At 40.1% G+C, this 21,551-nt stretch overlaps 1 protein-coding gene across 2 annotated transcripts; it reads left to right on the top strand.

Moving 5' to 3' along the window:
- The first annotated feature begins 246 nt into the window (after positions 1-246).
- smek1 (SMEK homolog 1, suppressor of mek1 (Dictyostelium)) lies at positions 247-21,099 on the top strand. Of its 2 annotated transcripts, none has more exons than XM_034699144.1 (15): positions 247-1,360; positions 1,545-1,600; positions 1,693-1,791; positions 1,934-2,551; positions 3,969-4,046; positions 4,148-4,264; positions 10,932-11,048; positions 11,159-11,290; positions 11,577-11,679; positions 11,882-12,040; positions 12,146-12,315; positions 13,576-13,718; positions 14,551-14,741; positions 16,652-16,863; positions 19,779-21,099. In XM_034699144.1, the coding sequence occupies exons 1-15, from the start codon at positions 1,219-1,221 to the stop codon at positions 19,899-19,901; spliced, it is 2,460 nt and encodes an 819-aa protein (XP_034555035.1). In that variant the 5' UTR covers positions 247-1,218; the 3' UTR covers positions 19,902-21,099. The 2 variants fall into 2 exon arrangements, with proteins under 2 accessions (XP_034555035.1, XP_034555036.1); XM_034699145.1 differs by having other exon boundaries at positions 250-1,360; positions 13,579-13,718.
- The last annotated feature ends 452 nt before the right edge of the window (positions 21,100-21,551 follow it).

The following is a 21,551-nucleotide window of genomic DNA, read 5'->3' as shown; positions in this document are numbered from 1 at the left end:
GAATTCTGACTTCTCAGAATTTTTACTCAAATCTCAGAATGCGGACCTTTATCTCATAATAATAATAATTTAAAAAAAGTGTTGACCTTAATTTTTTCTTTTATCAGTGCCCTCATCATCTTCTGTATAATTATGAGTTCTTTCTTTCAGTATAAGTTCCTGGGGGACAATGATGTACAACCTTTTGTATGAAAGTATTTGTCCATTAGTACTTCTGGTTTGTAATGTTACTGTCTCTTTAAATGTGGCGCTCTGCCCTGTTGTTGCTGTGCTGGAAACCCCGTACCGACTCAGAAGGGACCCAAGATGGCTGAATACTCACGGGGGGGCTGTTAGCAGTTATCTGAGCAAGACGTCGGGAATGAATGGCAAATAGCAGTATAATGTAAAGCGGTAGCTTTGAATAATTATACGAATACACCTGTGTGGTTTGCATATTACTAAGAGATGCATGAATACCAGTAAGGAGAGAGAGCTCTCTCCGCGGCCCCGAGCCAGAACATGGCGGAACACTTGGGGAAGAAATAGCAGCTAACGTTAGCTAGCTGGCGTATTATTCAGACTCAATTAGACACATTAGTCCAGAGTAAACACGGTGGATGCGATCCGCAAATGTGAAAGAATGTTATCGGTGTACAGCTCGGGTCATTCTGCTTCAAAGGGTTGTTTAACATTGAGAATATGGAGCGTAGGCAGTTAGCGTACTAGCTAGTTAACTCGTTAGGTTTGCTTGCTAACAGATAAACGTACAAACTGTACTCACAAGCGGTCAGAGTGTTTGTGAACCATTGATCTCAACATAGAGGCTTGTTATGAATACAGTTCTTCAAACGATGTGAAAGGACTCTGCAATGTCAGTCAGCCCTTGTTTAGTAGATTAACACGGTAGCTAATGTCAGTGTCCTCCGCACAGTGAATTAAGACTGTAGCCTGCTACAATGGTCCCTAAGCTGGGGTTGTGTGTTGTATACAGAACTAAGTTTTGAGGCAGCTAATCAAATCAGATTTTCTATTTGTAAGTACAGGCTCGATAAGGGGATCTGTCTGGATTCGTGTCCAGGTGATCCACTTGTAAGCTCCTTCAAAGTACAGTTATCCTGGTTGACCCCTGCCTCTTGTGAAATCAGTATAGAGAGGGGGGGGCAGGTGTAGAACTGAGACACCCAGTACAAGCCAACACGGTTGAGGAGGGGGGGCCGGTAACACCTACCTGCGAGGATGACGGACACTCGCCGACGAGTCAAAGTCTACACCCTCAATGAGGACAGACAGTGGGATGACCGTGGGACCGGGCACGTCTCCTCGGGCTATGTGGAGCGTTTGAAAGGCACGTCCCTCCTGGTGCGAGCAGAGAGTGATGGTAAGGAGATGCAAGGACAGACAGTCATGTTTTCACCATATTGTTGCTCTTTAAAAGATGTAAACACCACCTTCCACACATAAACAATATAATTCCTTGAACTCTACATGCAACCTGTACTTGTATGAGTCAAAGTAGTACTTCTGACATCCCCCATGGGTCACCTTTGTTGTCTGCCTGACAGGTTCCCTACTGCTGGAGTCTAAAATCAATCCAAACACAGCCTACCAGAAACAACAGGTCAGTTTGTCACAGCGACACTCATGTAAAGTGTGTTTTTTTTTATTTTCCAGTTGCTGATTAGATGTTGGCTTTGTTGTTTTCTTGGACAGGATACGTTGATAGTGTGGTCCGAAGCTGAGAATTATGATCTGGCGCTCAGCTTCCAGGAGAAGGCTGGCTGTGATGAAATCTGGGAGAAAATATGCCAGGTAACTGCACATTTCTTTGTGTGGGTGTGTGTTTGTCTGCTCCATCTGCGTGTGGTGCGTAGGTTTTTTTATTTTTATATATAAAGCATCTTTGGGTCTTCCTACACTTAGTGTGCCTCGTATGTTTTTTCTCCTTGTGAAGGTGCAGGGAAAGGACCCGTCTGTGGACATCACCCAGGATGTGGTGGAGGAATCTGAGGACGAGCGCTTTGACGACATGTCCTCCCCTGGTCTGGAATTACCCCCGTGTGAACTGAACCGCTTGGAGGATCTCGCCGAACTGGTGGCCTCCTCGCTACCGTCACCGCTGCGGCGTGAGAAACTGGCACTGGCTGTGGAGAACGAGGGCTACATTCGCAAGCTTCTCGAGATGTTTCGCGTGTGTGAGGATTTGGAGAACAGAGACGGACTTCACCACCTGTATGAAATCATTAAAGGCATCTTCCTGCTCAATCGCACTGCACTCTTTGAGGTTATGTTCTCCGATGAGTGTATCATGGACGTCATTGGCTGTCTGGAGTTTGATCCGGCACTCCCGCAGCCACGGCGGCATCGAGAGTTTCTGACTAAGACGGCCCGCTTCAAGGAAGTGATTCCCATCTCTGATCCTGAACTGCGTCAGAAAATACACCAGACGTATCGGGTGCAGTATATTCAGGACATGGTGCTGCCCACGCCCTCTGTTTTTGAGGAAAACATGTTGTCCACCTTGCACTCTTTCATCTTCTTTAACAAGGTGGAGATCGTGGGCATGCTGCAGGTGAGTTGTGAAGACTTGAATTAAGAGGTTTGCAAGTCACACGTTATTTGTTGAATTCAGATGTGCACCAGTTTACAGTTCAGCTTGTTGAAAAGGGAAATAAAACAGCATAAAAGCTAACACAAAGAAGAGGTTGTTTTTTTTTAAATGACACCCTAACATCAAATGTAGCAGATTAATCTGAAAATAATGTTTAAGCAGTGCGGACTGTAAATCACAGTAATTGTAGGAGTGTACAATGGTTTCATTTTTGGCTGATTGTGCTCTCCCAGTCTGAGTTTGTCTGCTAGTCTTTTATGGTCATGTGATCTCTGTGTTTTTGTACTGTGTCAACTCAGCAGTGTTTATGTATGGCTGTCTCCATGGAGATAGAGAAGTGTTGTGTAAATCAGTTATGCTGCGCTAGAGGAAAACAGAAACGGGGATGCTGGGTGTTGACTCTGTTGTACACTGTGCTGTGTGAAAGTCAGAGATGAACCTTTTTTTTTTCCCCCTCACCTATCACGAGGAGGTCTTTTCAAGTCAACATGAAGAGATCAATTGTCTTAGGCATTGAAATCACAACCTGATGTACTGGTTTCAAATAAAGTACGTAATCAATCATAGACTTAAAAACAGAAGATATAAGCTACCAGTCAAAAGTTTGGACACACCTTCTCATTCAATAATTTTTAATTTATTTTATTTACTTTCAACATTGTAGATTAGTACTGAAGACATCAAATCTATGAAATAATCTGGATTTACCTTACTATGGATTACAACAGAGGTCAAATTGATCTATCCATTGTGTGCTAACCCTACCTCTGAACAACACAACTGATGGTCTCAAAAATATTAAGAGGGCAAGTCATTCTACAAATGAACTCTTGACAAGGCTCATGTTAATTAGAAACCATTCCAGGGGACCACTTCATGAAGCAGACTGAGAGAATACCAAGAGTGTGCAAAGCTGTCATGAAGGAAAAAGGGGGCTACTTCACAGAATCTAAAATATAAAACATAATCTGGTTTGTTTAACGTTTTTTTGTGAATTAAATAACTCCATATATGTTCTTTCATAGTTTTGATGTCTTTGGTATTAGTCTACAGTGTTTCAAATCATTAAAATAAATACAAACCCTTGAATGAGAAGGTGTGTCCAAACTTTTGACTGGTAGTGTATAATGTCATGTTCAGTCAATTTAAAAGTCTGTAAACAAAGTGTTTTTATAGAATCTGTGGTTTTGAAGGGTGTGTATATGCAACGTTTTCCTTCTAACTGCTTCCAATGAAGTAAAAGATAGACAGTTAAAGTATCTGTAAATTCTTGTTTATGTAGTTATTTGTTGTAACACAGGGCTGTAGGTAAAAGTGATTGTAATGATGTGATTTGTTGACCCCTCACAAACTCTTATTTGTGACTTTACAATGTCAGGACGATGAGAAGTTCCTGACAGACCTCTTTGCACAGCTAACAGACGAGGCCACAGATGACGACAAAAGACACGAACTGGTATGCTCTCTGTTCACTAAAGAGCTTTTCTTCAACAACACTTCTGTCCTCTCTCTGTTTCCCTTCATTGACAGTGTTCATTTTTTTTTTTATCCTTACAGGTGAATTTCCTAAAAGAATTCTGTGCATTCTCACAAACGTTACAACCTCAAAACAGAGATGCCTTCTTCAAGACGTTGTCAAACATGGGCATTCTACCTGCACTAGAGGTCATACTGGTGAGTACAACAACCTGAGCATGATGAGGGATACCGTTTAATGAGGAAGTCTGCACAGGGAAGACAGGACATTTTTTGTCACCTTGCATAATCAATAGAAACAATAGCTGTATTCAGGGCATGACATGAACTTTTGAACTCATCTGCCATTGGCTAGTGACCTCCAAAATAGCCTGACAGTCGGCAGAAATGGGCCAAAGTATAAAAACAAAACGTCACATGCATTACAAAATTTCCCATCGGCCACTGGCGGGTGTGGGTTTTTGTTATACACACCAAACTGACTTTTTACCCGCCATTGGCGCTTGGTGGGTGTTAATTTAACACCCTGGCTGTATTGGTTTGAATACATGACAGCTTTTTTCCCCTTGAAATACAGGTGAAAAAGAGAGCTTTTCTCTTTGAGGTCTACACTTCTTCATGCCAGCATCGGCTAACGAGGATGTAGTTAAAACCTGATTTTTTTTTACTTTCACCTAAACGCCACACATCATACTGACAGAGGTACAAAGGAAACAGCAGGACCTAAATATTCTCAGGCTGTTGAGTTTACAGCCGGACAACACGTGTCTGTCGAAAAGGCTGATAGGAAACAAAGCAGAACTTAAACACTTGTCATAGAAATATAGTAAAAAAAAGGTGACACTCGTACTTGTGAAAGGAGAAAGATAGAGATGAACCAGAGCGTAATAAACAGAGCACGGGCACGTCATCCATCAGTAGTCTTCCACTAATCTGATCTGACTGTCTCTCAGTGCATGAAAGTATAAATAATACATTTATTAAAATATAGATTTGTTGGAAAGTAGCGTCATGTATCAAAGCCATGTATGTTTGGTATTACAGTGATGACATACAGTGAGTATCAAAAGTCTACACACCTCTGTTAAAATATCAGGTTTTGTGATATTAAAAAATTAGACCAAGATGAATCATGTCAGAACTTTTTCCACCTTTAATGTGACCTGTAACGTGAATAATTCAATTGAAAAAAATTGAAATCTTTTAGGGGGAAGAATAAAAACTAAAATAATGTGGTTACATAAGTGTACACACCCTCTTATAACTGGGGATGTGGCTGGCTTCAGAATTAACCAATCACATTCAAACTCATGACAAATAGTAGTCAGTATCCACCTGTCATAATTTAAAGTGACTTTGATTAATCCCAATAAAGATCAGCTGTTCTAGGAGGATTTTCCAGACATTTCCTCAGTTGCATCTTACAACAAAAGTCCTGGGGTCTCATTTATAAAAGAGTGCGTAGAATCCCTACTAAAAGAGTACGTACTCCGAAAACCCGGAAATGGCGTGCGCCAAAAATAATTCTGATTTATAAAACCGTTCGCACGCAAACTTTACGCAATGTTCCGTTTATAAATCACAAACCACCTGGAGATATGCGCACGTAGATCAGCCTCGTATTCCGCCCTTTTCACGCCCACATTCAACCATATACGGTCAATGCAAAGCACGTTATGAATGAAGATGCATACAAATGAGCCGGGAGATCAAAGGTTCTCACGGTGAATCACGGCAACAACAGAGAGGAAGACGGAGAAAATAAAGTTTCTGACACACAAACCGTGATCCTCGTGAATGAAACGGAGTTCAGAGAGCACGCATTGTTTGTTTCTTTCTGCAGGAGGGACACAAAAGAAATAAAAACGAAATAAAAATATGGAGTGACTCCACGTCGCTGCAGCGTGTATCCGTCAGCAGTGCCAGAGCATCCATCATTCATCATTACCCATGTCTCACTGCGGTGTTTCATGTTTACAGGACACAGACTTTTTATTTCACATTACAGAGAGCTCACGTCCTTCAGAGATCTCCTCTCTCTGATATTATCTGACAGAAGTTTGATCCGTGAATATAAGTTTTAATGTGCTGGTTTCATCACGGGCAGCTTGGTCTGGGCTCTGACTGATTATGATAATATGTAAGATAATAACTGTGAGAACCGGGCATGGCTTTACTTCCATATTTTTCTCATTAACACAGTAAACACATGCAGGTGATGAAGATGTGATCAGTGTGTGAGGCAGCCGGGGCCGTGTCTGTGCGCTCCGTGTGCGTCGTACAGCAGTCTTTATTAAAAGTATAACTACACGTAGTGACTCTGCACAGCGTTAGAAACACTGAAAACATGACTGTCACTTTGCTCCGCGGCCGATTTACGTCCTCTGATGTAACTTTGTTTTTTACCTCCCGACGAACACGTTAGGATACGGCCCGTGTGTTTCCTCTACACCTCAGAGGAATGTAAAGGTGAGACAAAGCTGATGAAACATTTGATGAACTTTAAGACACGCTTTTATTTTTTAATGACAGCTTATTGGAAACGACTCACAACAAACACACGTTCAAATAGAATATGCATATTTTAGTGATGATGGTGACGCGGGTCTGTTAATATGTTCTTATTCAATGAATGAAATGTGTGAAAGGCATCAAAATATAATCTGACTTCAGTTCTCCCTCTCACCAACTGCGTCGCCAATTTCCCCCTGCCTCTAAAATGTACGTACGCCTGGGTCAGAGTTTGCTTACCGGTAGTCACATTTTCACGTCAAGTTTGTTTTTTATAAATCACAAACTTGGCGTGAAAACAGGCGTACGCCAGTTTCAGGCCCCGTTTTGTGCGTAAGCAACCTTTATAAATGAGACCCCAGGTCCACAGAGAGCTTCCAAAGCATCAGAGGGATCTCAGTTTTGAAAGGTATCAGTCAGGAGAAGGGTACAAATACTTTTCAAAGGCATTAGATATACCATGGACCACAGTGAAGACAGTCACCATCAAGTGGAGAAAATATGGAACAGCAGTGACATTCAGAGAAGTGGACATCCCTCCAAAACTGATGAAAAGATGAGAAGAAAACTGGTCAGGGAGGCTTCCAAGAGGCATGCAGCAACATTAAAGGATCTGCAGGGATTTCTGACGAGTACTGACTGTGTACTACATGTGACAACATCTCTTTTATTCTTCATATGTTTCGGCTATGTGTAGGGAGGCAAGATGGAAGCCTTTTCTAATGAACAAAAACACCCAAGCCTCGCCAAATGTTACAAAAACATAAATGAAGTCTCCCAAAAGCATCAAATGTTTTATGGTCTGATGAAACCAAGGTTGAACTTTTTGGCCATAATTCCAAAAGGTATGATTGTCATAAAAGCAACACATAAAGAACACCAGACCCACAGAGAAGCATGGTGGGGGCAGCATCATGCTTTGGGGCTGGAACCAGGGCCTTAGTCAAGGTGGAGGGAAGTATGAACATTTACTAAAACCAGTCAGTTTAACACAAAACCTCCAGACCTCCCTTAGAAAGATGAAGATGAAGAGGAATTTCACCTTTCAACGCGACAACGAACCAAAGCATACATCCAAATCAACAAACACATGGCTTCACCAGGAGAGGATTAAAGTTTTGGAATAGCCCAGCCAGAGTCCGGACCTGAATCCAGTTGAATATCTGTGGGGTGGTCTGCACAGGAGGTGCCCTCACTATCTGATGGACTTGGAGATTTTTTTATTAATGAGTGGGCAAATATTGCCACGTCAAGATGTGCCATGCTAATGGACTCCTACAAAAAAACCAGAGTGCTTTAATAAAATCAAAAGGTTTTCATTGTTCAGGGCATCAAATGAACTTTTGAACTCATCTGCCATTGGCTAGTGACCTCCAAAATAGCCTGACAGTCAGAATTGTTCATGTTATAGGTCACATTAAACGTGAAAAAAGTTCTGACATGATTAATCTTGTTCTTAATTTTTGACATCACAAAACCTGGCATTTTAACATTTGACTTTTGATATCCACTGTTTGTACAAGCGGCTGTCCTTATCTTGCTCGGGCCTGGCTGTGCCTGAAGCAGTGTGTGGCAGGCTAGCAGGTGACAGGGGAGTGGGGACAATCATACTTTGGCAATTGGGCCTAGTGTGAGTGTGCCCATAGTATCAGACGTAGATCACACACCGTGAATTCAATAGGCTTGTTTCTTTCTGTCTCTGAGTTCAACTTTTAAATCAAAGTTACTGATATGAAATCATTCTCTCTGTTTCAACTCATAACACATTAGTACAAACAGTTTGTTTTTCAGTCTTTTCAGAAGTTCATAAAGGCCCTTTTTCCACTCCATTTTCACAGACTTACCACTTCTCTTTCCCATGTTTCTGCATTAAATTGTTGGATATGAGTTGAGATAGTCTAGGTAAAAATGAATCATTAAACAAGATGATCCATGAGATAGTAGTTAGTGTTGACAGTATGCTGGAAAACAGATGATCTTTTCTGCTTCATGTTATTTGATTACCTTAGATTGTGCACTGCACATAAACACTTTGTTGGTGAACCAGACTCCACCCCCTATTGAATGAGACTTTGTTGTGAATGAGGCTGTTTGAAAATGTGTATTTCTCTGAATGAAACTTTAGTTTAAGTTAAAATATTTTGCGATTATAGTTTAGGAGTTTGTCTGTCAGTCATCGACCATGACACAGCACTTTTTGACTTGAAATTCAAAAGGACACTTAGAGCAACAAAACAAAGATGGTAAATATTTTGTTGGCTTATATAAAGTTGACTATAACAATAATAAACTGGCAGCTGAAGGGTTTGAAGAAGGGAGCATCATCTGGTTTGAGGAAACATCTCAGCACAACTCTTCTCCTCTTTCTTGTCAGACTTATTTGAGTAGATCACCTAACCCTACCTATATTGTCTTTGAAGAGAGTGGGTTCTTAGTTGGGCTTAATGCTTCTCTGTACATTTTAAATTAAGACTGTACATCTCGATCTATACATTCAGAGGTTTCAATGCCACTTTTCTAATCAGTTGCTTGTTAACGCGAATATGAATCAGTATGGTGATATGGCAAGCATCCCTTATTTATATCAAAAAATAATAAAAGTGGTAGGTAGGCTTAGTGTTTGGTAATAATGTTGCATATCTATTAGGGATGTAAGGATACACTCAATCCACGATTCGAATCACGATTTTTGGTTCACCACACGATTCACTCACGATTCTCTAATGATTTTCAAGAAAACTGGATTGAACTCAAAATTTTAACATTTTATTTCAATTCTCAGATATGGACAGTTGCAATATATATTTTTCTGTTATTTCTTTGTAAACAAAGTAATCCTTTTTTTAATTTTTAAGGTGTGTTGTAACTCAAATAAAACTACTGCACACTTTTTTTCAGTACCTTGCAAAAAAAACTAAATCACCGTACAAAAATACCTTGTTGGAAAATTTCAGAAGAATTATAGAGAAATGGAAAGTGAACGATTCCCAAATGAAAGTATTTAATATTAAAACAAATAAGGTAAATCTCTTTGAATTAGGGTTATGAATTTCAAGTATTTTCCATGATTGATCTTTGGAAATGTAAACGATCAATTATCGTTTAATCATTAAAAAAAATCTTTTCCATGGTCCTAGAGTGAAGACTCAGACTTCAACATGTGGATTTACTGCAACAGGACAACTGAAAAGAATCATATTTTGGACTCACAGTGTCCAGTTTTCTGTCTAATTGTTTTTTATTGAGAAAAATAAGCAGGTGAATGCGGTCATGTGTCAGCCGGGAGCGCAACCGGGTCAGAATCAGTCCGGCGGTGCAAAAAAGAAGCATTCTTGAAGACCTGTCACTCAGCTGCAGCCCCCAGCTCAGCATCTCCGCTGTGTGCAGTCAGCTGATTCTGAAATATGCTTTAAACTTAAAACACCTCCAGTCAGCGAGTGACGATAGAGTAGCGCAAGAGACTTAATGATGTTGAACAAGCGGAGTGTAATGCAGATACAAATTATGTTGAATCCATTTTAATCCACCCTTATTTGTATCGATTTTTTACCATCTTGCGATTTATCCTTACATCCCTACTTATTTGTAACACAAAATAATAAAAGTGGTAGGTAGGCTTAGTGCTTGGCAATAAGGTTGCATATCTATATCTTACTCAAATGATCATTTTACCTCCATGTAAGCTTTTTTTGGTTTGTTTCTGCCCTCATAGTTCATTGATCAGGTTTGTAATTATAAGAAAAGGGTGTGAGCGTTTTTATCAGGGATGTGATTGGCTTCAGACAAAAAAAAACCAGGACATGCTTGAGAGAGATAGAAAACTTGTGTAGCTTCTGATTGCTCTGTAACAGGTAACCATGCAAAGAACATAGCAATGACATCCTGATCCTGTATTTAAAAAGTGGTGATTATCTAAATGTGGATAACTCTTTAGAGTTGTGGACCTCAGTGGCACCAAAGGTGGTGACAGCCTTTCTGATGAAGGCACGTAAACAAAGCGCTCGGTGACACAAGATCAAACAATGTCAGCTGTGCCGTTAGTCGGCAGCTGATGTCGTATGGAATTTTAAACTTCATCAGAGCCGTAAATAAATACAAACAGCTGTCTATTACAACCTCTACACATACACTATCTTTTTACATATTGGCCTCTATGTATCCTAACCTACTCCTTGCAGCTTTACAACCCCCAGTTTTTAAGTATGTTGAAGGATGTCCATGTTTGATGTGTGCATCTCTCCAGCCTCTGTGCATGCAAACAGTTGTGATCTTGTTTTTGTACCCCAACAGCACATCCACAGACCCGACCTGACTAGGTGTTTCTTTTAAACATATTTTATTTCACTTGAAACAGGGAATGGATGACGTTCAGGTGCGTGGGGCTGCCACAGATATCTTCTCTTATCTGGTGGAGTACAACCCCTCCATGGTACGAGAGTTCGTCATGCAGGAGTCTCAGCAGAATGATGATGTGAGTAAATGAACAGAATCAGCTACGAAAAGATCAGAAATATACAAATACACCCAACACAATATAAATGACACCACTTTGTAACTAATGACTCTTTATTGGCTTTCCAGGATATCCTCCTGATCAACCTGATCATAGAACACATGATCTGTGATACAGACCCAGAGCTGGGAGGAGCGGTGCAGCTGATGGGCCTGCTACGAACTCTGGTGGACCCTGAGAACATGCTGGCTACTGCAAATGTGAGTTTGTCGGCTCTCTCATAATACATCAGATTATACAGACAGTTACTGGAAACTTAGCCTGTGTGCCCTGCACTCTTGGATGTTTGATTATTTCTTGTATATTTTGTGGGACGTGGATTACTTGCTCAACATAGTTCAGTTAAAGAAGATCAATAAAAACACATTAATGATCCTTCAGTGTCGTGAGAAGTGAGGACAAGAAAAAGTCATACATTGGTCGTAGGATAGCAGTGAAGCTCTAACTTCCAAGTCATTTTAAATCGCTCCTCTTTTTCCTTTCCAGAAAACAGAAAAGACTGAGTTCCTAAGTTTCTTCTATAAGCACTGTATGCACGTCCTCTCTGCTCCACTCCTGGCCAACACCACGGAAGAAAAGCCCAGTAAAGGTATTAAATACCTGCAAGATGAGTGTGTGTGTGCCTGTGTACAAGTTTTGTAAAAAGACTAACGCAAGGAGGTTTTAAATGACCATCATTTTAGGGCTGTCACTTTTTTATTTCCCTGTATCATTTTGCAGCTACAAAAGATGTGTTGTTCGAACTGAAAGGCGCCTAACACGAGTCTTTCACCATCCTCTTTCTCCCACAGATGATTTTCAAACATCTCAGTTACTGGCCTTGATTCTGGAGCTGCTGACATTCTGTGTTGAGCATCACACCTATCACATCAAGAACTACATCATCAACAAGGACATTCTCAGGAGGGTACTGGTGCTCACTGCCTCTCAGCACGCCTTCCTGGCACTATGTGAGTCCCATTTAAATCCAACAACATCTTTGATTTTTGTTAACTCAGACAAAATACGTGCTTTATTTCTGAGCTTGATATTCATCATCCTCTTTTTACACTCAGGTGCCCTGCGCTTCATGCGGAGAATCATCGGTCTGAAGGACGAATTCTACAACCGCTACATCATGAGAAACTTCCTCTTTGAGCCCGTCATTAAGGCTTTCCTCAACAACGGCTCACGCTACAATCTCATGAACTCTGCCATCATTGAGATGTTCGAGTATGTCCGTGTGGTGAGTGTTTCATTTCCTTGCCCTTCCCTCCTTGAAACTTGGATACAAATGTTTCTTTCAAAATTCAGAGCAATAAATCACAGTTGTTAAAACATGACATGTTACCGTGTCAACATTAATGCTGCAAAGACACAGAGGCTGGCTTTTTCACTGACTGAGTTTTTCAAGGCTTGGTTAAGAAGTTGGAGAAAGATTACTCCTCTTAATTGCTTGCTGCCATTTTTAAGTGTTAGATTCCTCTTTATCCTGTTTCTTGACTCCTGATAGTAGAATAACATGTCAAACCTGTACATCTTAACCCTAGAACACTATTGCTAAAATTAGTAACACCATAACTAACGCCGGGTGTTTTTTACCTGATATAATATACCCAATAAAAAGTACTTGTCATCAAAATATATCAAAATATGACAATACATGACAAATTATTCCATGTCTAACAAAATTTTAAAAAAATTATCATGGGGGACCCTATAAAAATGCTCCAAAATTACTGAAAAATTTGGAATTCGGGACGAAAAAATGATGACACTGGAAACTTGGTGTTCGGTCCACCCATTCCTGGGACATTTGAGACTTCCCTGGTGAAGGCACAGTCTCCTTGACACACAAACAGCTGCAGGAGAGAGAAACAAAAAAGGGTGAAAATAACCCGAACACGTGCCTGTAGGAAGAATCAGGTTTTGGAATAGAGAAACACCCACACCTTCAAAGACGTCAAAGACGTCAAAGACGATGCTGAAGCTACCCAGTGACCTATGACACTCAGACAAACGCAACATAATGAAAATCATGTAAATGTGTTTGCTCGGGTGAAAATTACCCAGCGATAGTGTTCTAGGGTTAAAACCATGTAAAATAAGTCATGTTTCACAGTGTCTTAAGATGAATGGATACGTGGAGTACATTATACTTCTTGATTTCAGAGCATTTGATGTGATTGTTGCGTTGTCTCAGTCAGCAGTGGTGGTGTTCACTTGTGAGCAAGTGATTTGATAAACCGCTGACCCAAAACAGCCAGTCATTCTAATATTGTTGAATTGTTGAACCCTTTTTCGATCAGCTTTAACTGGTTTGGTTTGTTCCCCCTCTCTTTCTCCTCTCTCTCGCTTCTTTTTCCTTCCCCTTCCATTCCTTTTCTGCTCTGCTTCTTTTTCTAAACTCTGCACTGCCAATCTCGCCTTTTTCGTACCTTCCTGTCATTTTCTTCTCTCTCTCGGTCTCTACCCTCCTCTTTCTCTCTACTCCCATTGCTCCCAGGAGGATGTGAAGTCTCTCACAGCTCATATAGTAGAGAATTATTGGAAGGCTCTGGAGGATGTGGACTACGTCCAAACATTCAAGGGCCTTAAGCTGCGGTATGAGCAGCAGCGAGAGAGGCAAGACAACCCCAAACTGGATAGGTGAGAAAAAAACACATCTATAAGGCTGTCAGTAAAGATCTCATGGGCCCGGCTGGATTATGTGGAGTATTAACATCAAAAGGCCATTCGATGATCAGCATATTGCAGGGTTCCCACGCGTCCTGGAAAACCTGGAAAACAGTTGACCAGTTTTCCAGTACTGGAAAACACCTGGAAAATGGGAGAAAAAGTAAACTGTCCTGGAAAATCACAGATTGTCCTGTAAAATTATTCCAACATGACTGCGTGTGACCTGACAAGGTTAAAAAAAACACATCCCCATTCAACAAACTGAATGCACTCAATTACAAGCTGCAGGGAAAAGACCGGCACCTGCCCCACATGATCAGCGCAATAAAGGCGTTCAAGGCCAAGCTGGGTGTTTTGGCCACACACACCTACAGAACGGGGGGCTGACCCACTCCTCCAACTTGGAAAAATGTCACACACCATCGTAAACAAGGATGCTTTTCACCCTGAGCAGTACTGTGCTCAGCGTGTTTACTCATGGAAGATTTTGCTGCTTTTGTGTCAAACCCGTTTCTGCCTATCGATATTAAGTAGATCGCAACCAGATTCCAGCAAGTATTTGTTTTGCCAAGTGGTGTTGATATGGAGATGGTTGATTTGCAAAATGACATTGAGCTGAAAGCCAGATAAAGGGACAGCAACTTTTGGGGACTTGTCAGCAAAGAGAAATATCCTCTCCTGACTGCATGTGTACTGTACACCGAACCTGTTTTTAAGAGTGTTTTCAACAATGTTTAGTACTTGTTATATATCAACATGTGTGCATTTCTTTGGTCACTAAGCAATTCCTTATCTTCTTCAGCATGCGCTCCATCCTGAGGAACCACCGCTTCCGCCGTGATGCACGGACTCTGGAGGATGAAGAGGAAATGTGGTTCAACACAGACGAGGATGACCTCGAGGATGGCGAAGCCGTGGTTCCTCCTTCTGACAAGATGAAGCCCGAGGAAGACCTCATGGAACCTATAAGCAAGTTCATGGAAAGAAAGAAATGTATGTATGGTTAGCAGTGCTTTCCTCTTTTCGTAGATGACAATATAATGAAACTGTGTGAGAGGATCACATGGTATTTATAACAGGACAGGATGTTGAATTGTGTTTTCGGCATATGGGATTAATACATTTGTATGTAATTTACAGAAAACAACCTTATTGTACAGCTATCTCTGCTTTTTAAATTTGCACAGGGAATTTGACAGAGGGGTTAACGATTCTTTTTAACAACGATTCGATTCGTTTCATGATTCATGGTTGCCAATATGATTAAAGGACGATATTGAATAAAATGCTAATAAAATGTAGGCTAATATTCGGTAGACGTTGAAAAAAAAAAAAAAAGGACGATATTAGTTCATTTAGAACGATAAGATCCGATCCGAAACGATTCACTGACTTGAAATCGATTCAGTAACTTTTTAGCCAAAAATTCAACCAGTGTGACTGTGAAATAAATACCTTGATACTGGACAGTCCTAGATTCCCGTTGTTTCTTGTAAGGGAATCAGGTCTAAATGAATTATGGATATAAACGTTGTATGAAATCCTATGGCGCCTTAATAGGTGGTTGGATAGATTTGTGGTGTTGTGGAGTACTATACTTGACCTTTACATATCCTACAAACAGCGAGGGACTTATTTAGAACTTCTCCGTCTTTGCAAAAGCCAAAGTGTTTCCCCACGCTGGACCGCAATGGTGGCTTGATCATTTCTCGCTCCCCGGCTTCTCTGGTGCATGGCAATGACGTCACAGACAGGCAGCCTGAATTGAGTAACGTTTAATGTCTTTATCATTAAAAGTGCAACAAAAACACATCCATATAAAGTCTGCCATGCTTAAATCCAATGCATTATTTCCTAGTATCGATACAATCGATTTATTACCTTTTAAAACGATGTTAGATCGATATATTTCGTCCGGAAGGCCAACTTGCCGAGCGCTGATCGATGTAGTCGGATCATAGAAATATAAATCGATACATCGATGTATTGAATGAATTGTTACACCCTTAATGTGACAGGAAGTATCTGATAATGTAGTTGTGGTAGAAGCATAGACTGTAAAAAATATGGACGTAGTATCCGTGACGTCACCCATCTGTTCCTGAGAGCTGTTTTGAAGCAAATCGACGGCGGCAGCCATATTGGTAATGCGGAACTCAACTAGGCAGAGTGTGACGTAGTGTGAGTCTCTTAGCCAATGGCTGTGTGTTCCCGACCGGGAGTCACGTCAGTCATGTCCTTATTTGGGCAAAACTCATAATCTTAATATCTTCTTAACCGTCATGTTAGAAAAAAATTCACCCCCCGTACAGTGTATGCCATTAGAGAGATTAGCGTTGTAGGGCCAAGCCGTTTTTTGAACCAGGCTGTAAACATGTTTATTAATGCTGCAAAGATCGTCTTTTTCCCATTCATATCTATGTGGTTTCTGGTGTTTCTGCAGCCAGCCTCAAGCGGATTTTCGATGTATTGCAGTTTATATCACTTCCGCATTGGCTTCATCGTTTGAGACCGGAGTTTGCCGCTTGGGTAGAAGCCGAATCTTATACAAAATCCAATTTGAAGAATTCCACAGGCCAAAGAGCAGACTTGTAACCAAACAACAATGTGATTGGATTTGCCTTAATGTACAGGATTGTTGGCAGACTGTGTTTAAATCCTCTAAGCTGTATTTATAGCACCAATTAGTCATCTTCAGTCAGGCAACTTGACCTTTGGATAAACAAACCCTTTATTTTTACCAGATATTTTGAACGCTGCTTTAGATGAAGTCACAAATGTGTCTCATTCTGTGTGTGAGTTCATGTACAGTAAAGCTAATGTTTCTTGTAAAAGCATGTTGTGCTTGCAGATAGAATTTGTGAACCAAAAGTTTTAAAACACCTGTCTCTGTTTACCTCCAGTGAAAGACACGGATGACAAAGAGGTACTGGGGAAGTCAAGCTTATCAGGCAGACAGAACCCCAGCTTCAAGCTTGCCTTCTCTGGCTCCACTAAAACCAGCCTGTCCAGCCCCCCTTCATCTGCCTCATTGAACCCTGGTTCTCCAGGATCACCGGGTTCTCCAGGCTCAGGGGCACGGAGCTCACCCTCTACCACCGCTGTAACCACAAAGGTACGTGTCAGCATGTTAGAATCATCAATGTGTTTGTAATAGAAATCCACTCTTTTCTGTGAAGAGGATAAACTCAGTGTTTCAGTGTTACTGAAAGAATAAGACAGAATTATTTGACGCTATCTGCTCTGTATCAAACTCAACTCTACTGAAAAGAAAGAATGCTCCTGAAGTCTGAGCTATAACTATTAAGCTTCACACTTAGGCCGTCAGTTTTCGCACAACTCCTACCATCCAGATTGTGCAACACAAAGCATGGTCATCGACACAAGTGTGCCACGGGACAGATTATGAACTCATTGCCTTATTTAAACAGGAGGGAAAGAAAGGAGAGGGGCGAAGTGTCATGAACAAAGCCACGTTATTTACAGTTCAGATCAATATGGAAACAAGTGCTTTTATCACGTATCAATGTAATTGGATGCAATTTTGAATTTTAACTGCGTCTTCAAATAAGTTGGAAAGGGTGTATTTAGTTTCACATTAGCTAATTGGAGTGCAATTTAATTTCAATACATCAGTGTTAATTTTGTTAATGAAATTACGGAGATAAATGTTTGTCAACGATTATTTTTTTTCATAAAGAAAACAAAACTATGAGGAGCTAAAGTGCTTCACTGATAATAAGAACTCTGATGAAATATGCTTTGATTTTGTTGACGAGACGAAAACTTTAGTGGCGGACAGTCGGACATTGAGTCTAATCTTTAAAGATAAAAGTGATGCATTTAGTAAGTTTTGATCAACTCCTTGTTGAAAGATGCAGATGCATTTCAGAGTGCAGTGAACTGACTGTCTGTCCAGTGCGCCTGTCACTGCAGGTACATTCAAGGACCGCCGTAAATGTCCAATTCAGTCCTTTCATGGCATTTTTCTGTGAATCAAGAGAATCAAAATACAGTCACAGTGGTCACATCAACAATGATGTCTTTTGACTTTTTGTAGGGACAGGCTGAATTATTTAACTTAAGATATTACACAAGCAAGTGTGAAAGGAGTGTTGACGATTTTAACACTTGGTATAACCCTGATACCAATATCTGATCGACTATATGAATTATTTAAAGAGTGAAGATGTTTTGGAAAAAATCAAAGACTAAAATGTTTTGAGTTTTTGTCAACTAAAACTAAACTAAAATATGTATAGGGCTGAAAAAACTAAAATGTGACTAAAACTAACAGGCATTTTCGTCTAAAGACTAAGACTACGACTAAATCTAAAATAGACGCCAAAATTAACACTGCAATACATAATTTCATGCTTTCATATGCAACAGCTACCAATCTTTGTCTCTCAGGAGGCTAGCTGTAATATAAGGCTGTCATGTCTTTAATTCAGTTGGATAAAAGCAATCAGAGTATATCAATTTCAACAATCTGGAGTCTGACTCTGCAGCCATTTAATCCATCCACTTGCAGGAAGGTTCTGGATTGTGTCTGTTTGCTGCTGAAGTCTGCTGTGTGTCTCTGCTCTGCCCTCTGTCACAGTCACTACACTTAAAACACGTATCATTTACAGATCAGCAAATACTGGTGTTGATAGGTTCTTTTATTGTCTCTTAAGTGGAAACACATTAAGTTTATGTCTTTTGCTGAGCAACGAGAGCAGAGGACAAAGAAATGAGTCACCTCAGTCCTTCATGTGTTAGTCCAACCAGCTGACTGTTGACTGGGAGCTTCACACCGCTGCACAATGATCGACACACTTAAAATGACGTCATTAGAACATACCCTACAAAATACACACAGGGCACACTGCAGCTAAACACACCTCCTCCTAACCATTTAACAGAAAAAATATTTAATAATAATAATAATAATTATTATTATTATTAAAATAACATTTTTAACAATATATATATATATATATATATATTTTGGTAATAGTGTGGCTATTGCTGATTTTGCTGTCATATAAACATTCTTAGTTACTATTATTATTCTGTTACTGATATAATAACTATTATCAATATTACTTATTATTCTCTTATCTGTTTTTGAAGATACCCTACATTGGTTGGTGGAATATTTATTTATTCAATATTTTTTATTTTTCTGTTTATTTCTTTCTTAATCTGAATGTTTGACCAGCAGTTGTTTCTGATAATCTTTCTACTGTAAAGAGCACTGTTATTGTTTTGTTTCTGTTGTTAAAATGTCGAAAAATCAATAAAAATCTTTAAAAAAAAAAAACAACTAATATTACAGTAACATAAAATAAAATAGAGACTAATGCACACCAACAATAAAATATGTTCAATTAAAATAAGTTAAAGCATCAAAATTAAGAATACAAATAGTTTAAATTAATAGATTTAAAAAGGGGTAAGGAGAAGAGTTGAAAATAAAACTAATGCTAAAAATAGCAATAAAACTTGAGTAGATAATAAAATTAATTAATTACTAAATCAATAAAAATAGAATAAGACAGTTCAAATTACTAAAATAATAAATCAACATTTAAATCAATATTACAGTAAAGGGTAAGTAATAACATTGTTAAACCCTACATAAAAGCCTGACTGAATAAATACGTTTTTAGTTTATGTTTAAAAGTCTCAATATCTCTGTCAGCTCCTCTCAGATCCTCCGGCAGGCTGTTCCATAGTTGAGGAGCGTAGGATGTCAAATGTCTGTTTTGGTCCCCAGGAATTCACATTTTTTGTTCCCTTGGTATCCAAAAAGTATCTATATTGATTTGATTTTGACTATCAAAGTCCAATATCTGTTATTATGACATACTGTGACATGCTACTTCTGTGATAAGTTACCCCAAGCCCTGTGAGTGTAGCCAATGAAGCCTAAACAAAAGCTCACCAGAAGGCTGGTAATATAATTTGATCCACAATACGAAAGTGTGAAACAGTCTGTAGAAAGAGCATATTTTTGACATGTGTATCTCTTCTCATCCTCAGGGAGGATTAGTGGGACTTGTGGACTACCCCGATGATGACGAGGAGGAGGAAGAAGAGGAGGAGGATGGAGAGACTAAAGAGGACCCTCTGCCACCCTCAAAGAAGTCCAAACTGAGCTCATAGGGAAGCTTCACTGTCTCAGCTTGTGCTTTGTTCAGACAGTTTCAGCTCACAGACTCAACACAGGAATGATCAAACTTGTAAACAAATTGAATGAATGAACGCCACCGCTCGCCCTCAGCCGGTGGCCGAAAAGAGGAGCAGACTGTGAACAGAAGCCTCCTCGGACTTGCCCACTTCATACAAGTGCCAATCAGGAAACCAGGAGTGACAAAGCGTCTGGAGGGTGGAACGGACGCGTGAAAGTCGGGGGAGAAAAGACCACAACTCAAAAACACCGTCAGCGGACTCGTACAGTATGAGACAGGATGGTAACTAAGCAACTGGAGGAGAGACCACATACAAAAACACGCAAAACTGAAATCCCAGAGAGCTCGCAAGCTCGGACCATAACCCACTGCCCCCCCGCCCCCCCACTCAGGGAAGGACATCACAGCGGCCCAAACGGGTCAGCCAATTCAGACCCAGAACCACCACTCGCACCCCCTCAAACTCCCCTCCTCGGAGTTCCTCCTCGTTTTATTTCTCCTTCTTTTCTCTTCTGCTCTTCCTCCCCCTCTTTGTCCGTTGCTTTTTGTCCCTCTATTTTTTTAAGTTAGTATATAGGACCAGACGGGAGGCAGCATGTGGCAAAGAGCTGTCCTTGTTGTCGTTGATGATGTCATCAGTGTCGTCGTTCCTCAGTGGACGTTCTTTCTCTGAAGAGAAAAAAAGCCAGCAGTTTCCTCATTACTTTCTTTTTTGTTCTTCTATTCGTCTCTCAATCTTTCTCCTGTTTTTTGTAAATGACAACAAAAAGAGACCTGCCTTTAAATGTTCAGGACGTTTTCAGTCACACTTGAACAGGTTTTTAAAGACCTCAGTAGGTGAGCTAGTTTTACCCTTTTTGCCCTTTGAAACTGCAGATTTTTTGGAGAATTTGTAATCCCGTCTTGATTAAAGATTGAGTGGAATTCTAGATGTGATGATTTTGTCATATCTTCTCTTTTTTTTTTTCCTTTTACATGAGTGTACACTTAGTTGTTCAGAATATTTGGGACCATTAAAATGATCTTTGCTGTAAGATGTCCTACTACCCTTTGTCCTGAATGATAACTCGTTTCCTCACTGCTTCACGCTGTTGTTTCATTTTGAATGTGCACCAGGAGAATGTATGTCTATGTTTTAAGTAAAGACGGTACTGTTTGGTTTAACAGACTAATATCAGGCCCTTCAACTACAGTTATTCTCTGAATATGTCAAATGTACACATGTGGGCCTTAATGTTCTCTAAATTCACGTAAACTTTTGATACTTGCAGTTCCAGCTCAGAGTGAATGGTGAGATTTGTTTGTGATTTGACTTTCATTATTTAAATCAACTTCCAAGGTATTTCACAAGTTCTTTCCTTGGTTGCTGATATCTTTGTGATCCACTAGGTGGCGCTCTTTGTCCACAAACAGAAGTGTGCTACCTCCACTTTCTGCTACATTCTCTCTGTGCTTCAAACTGTTTGGGATGGTGTCATATCAGCACAGCCTGAGTTGGTGCTGTCTAAAGAGTTTATATGAGTGTTGGCTCTATTGCTGTTTGTTTGTTTTGCTGCTTTCAGGTTACAAGGGATTTTTTCTGTTGTTGTGATTTATCAAAAACTATGAGGGGTCTTTCAATTAG

The sequence above is a fragment of the Notolabrus celidotus genome, chromosome 13, assembly GCF_009762535.1.
Source record: "Notolabrus celidotus isolate fNotCel1 chromosome 13, fNotCel1.pri, whole genome shotgun sequence".
Lineage (NCBI taxonomy): Eukaryota > Metazoa > Chordata > Actinopteri > Labriformes > Labridae > Notolabrus > Notolabrus celidotus.
Note: the sequence above shows the minus strand (reverse complement) of the source record. Positions and strands in the feature narration are given on the sequence as shown.

What these genes read in the sequence shown, in the direction of transcription:
- smek1 (XM_034699144.1), top strand. Translation starts at nt 1,219, where the DNA reads ATGACGGACACTCGCCGACGAGTCAAAGTCTACACCCTCAATGAGGAC. An exon ending in GGTGCGAGCAGAGAGTGATG is followed by an intron (nt 1,361 to 1,544) that starts GTAAGGAGATGC and finishes TCTGCCTGACAG; the next exon opens with GTTCCCTACTGCTGGAGTCT. An exon ending in ACATGCTGGCTACTGCAAAT is followed by an intron (nt 11,291 to 11,576) that starts GTGAGTTTGTCG and finishes TTTCCTTTCCAG; the next exon opens with AAAACAGAAAAGACTGAGTT.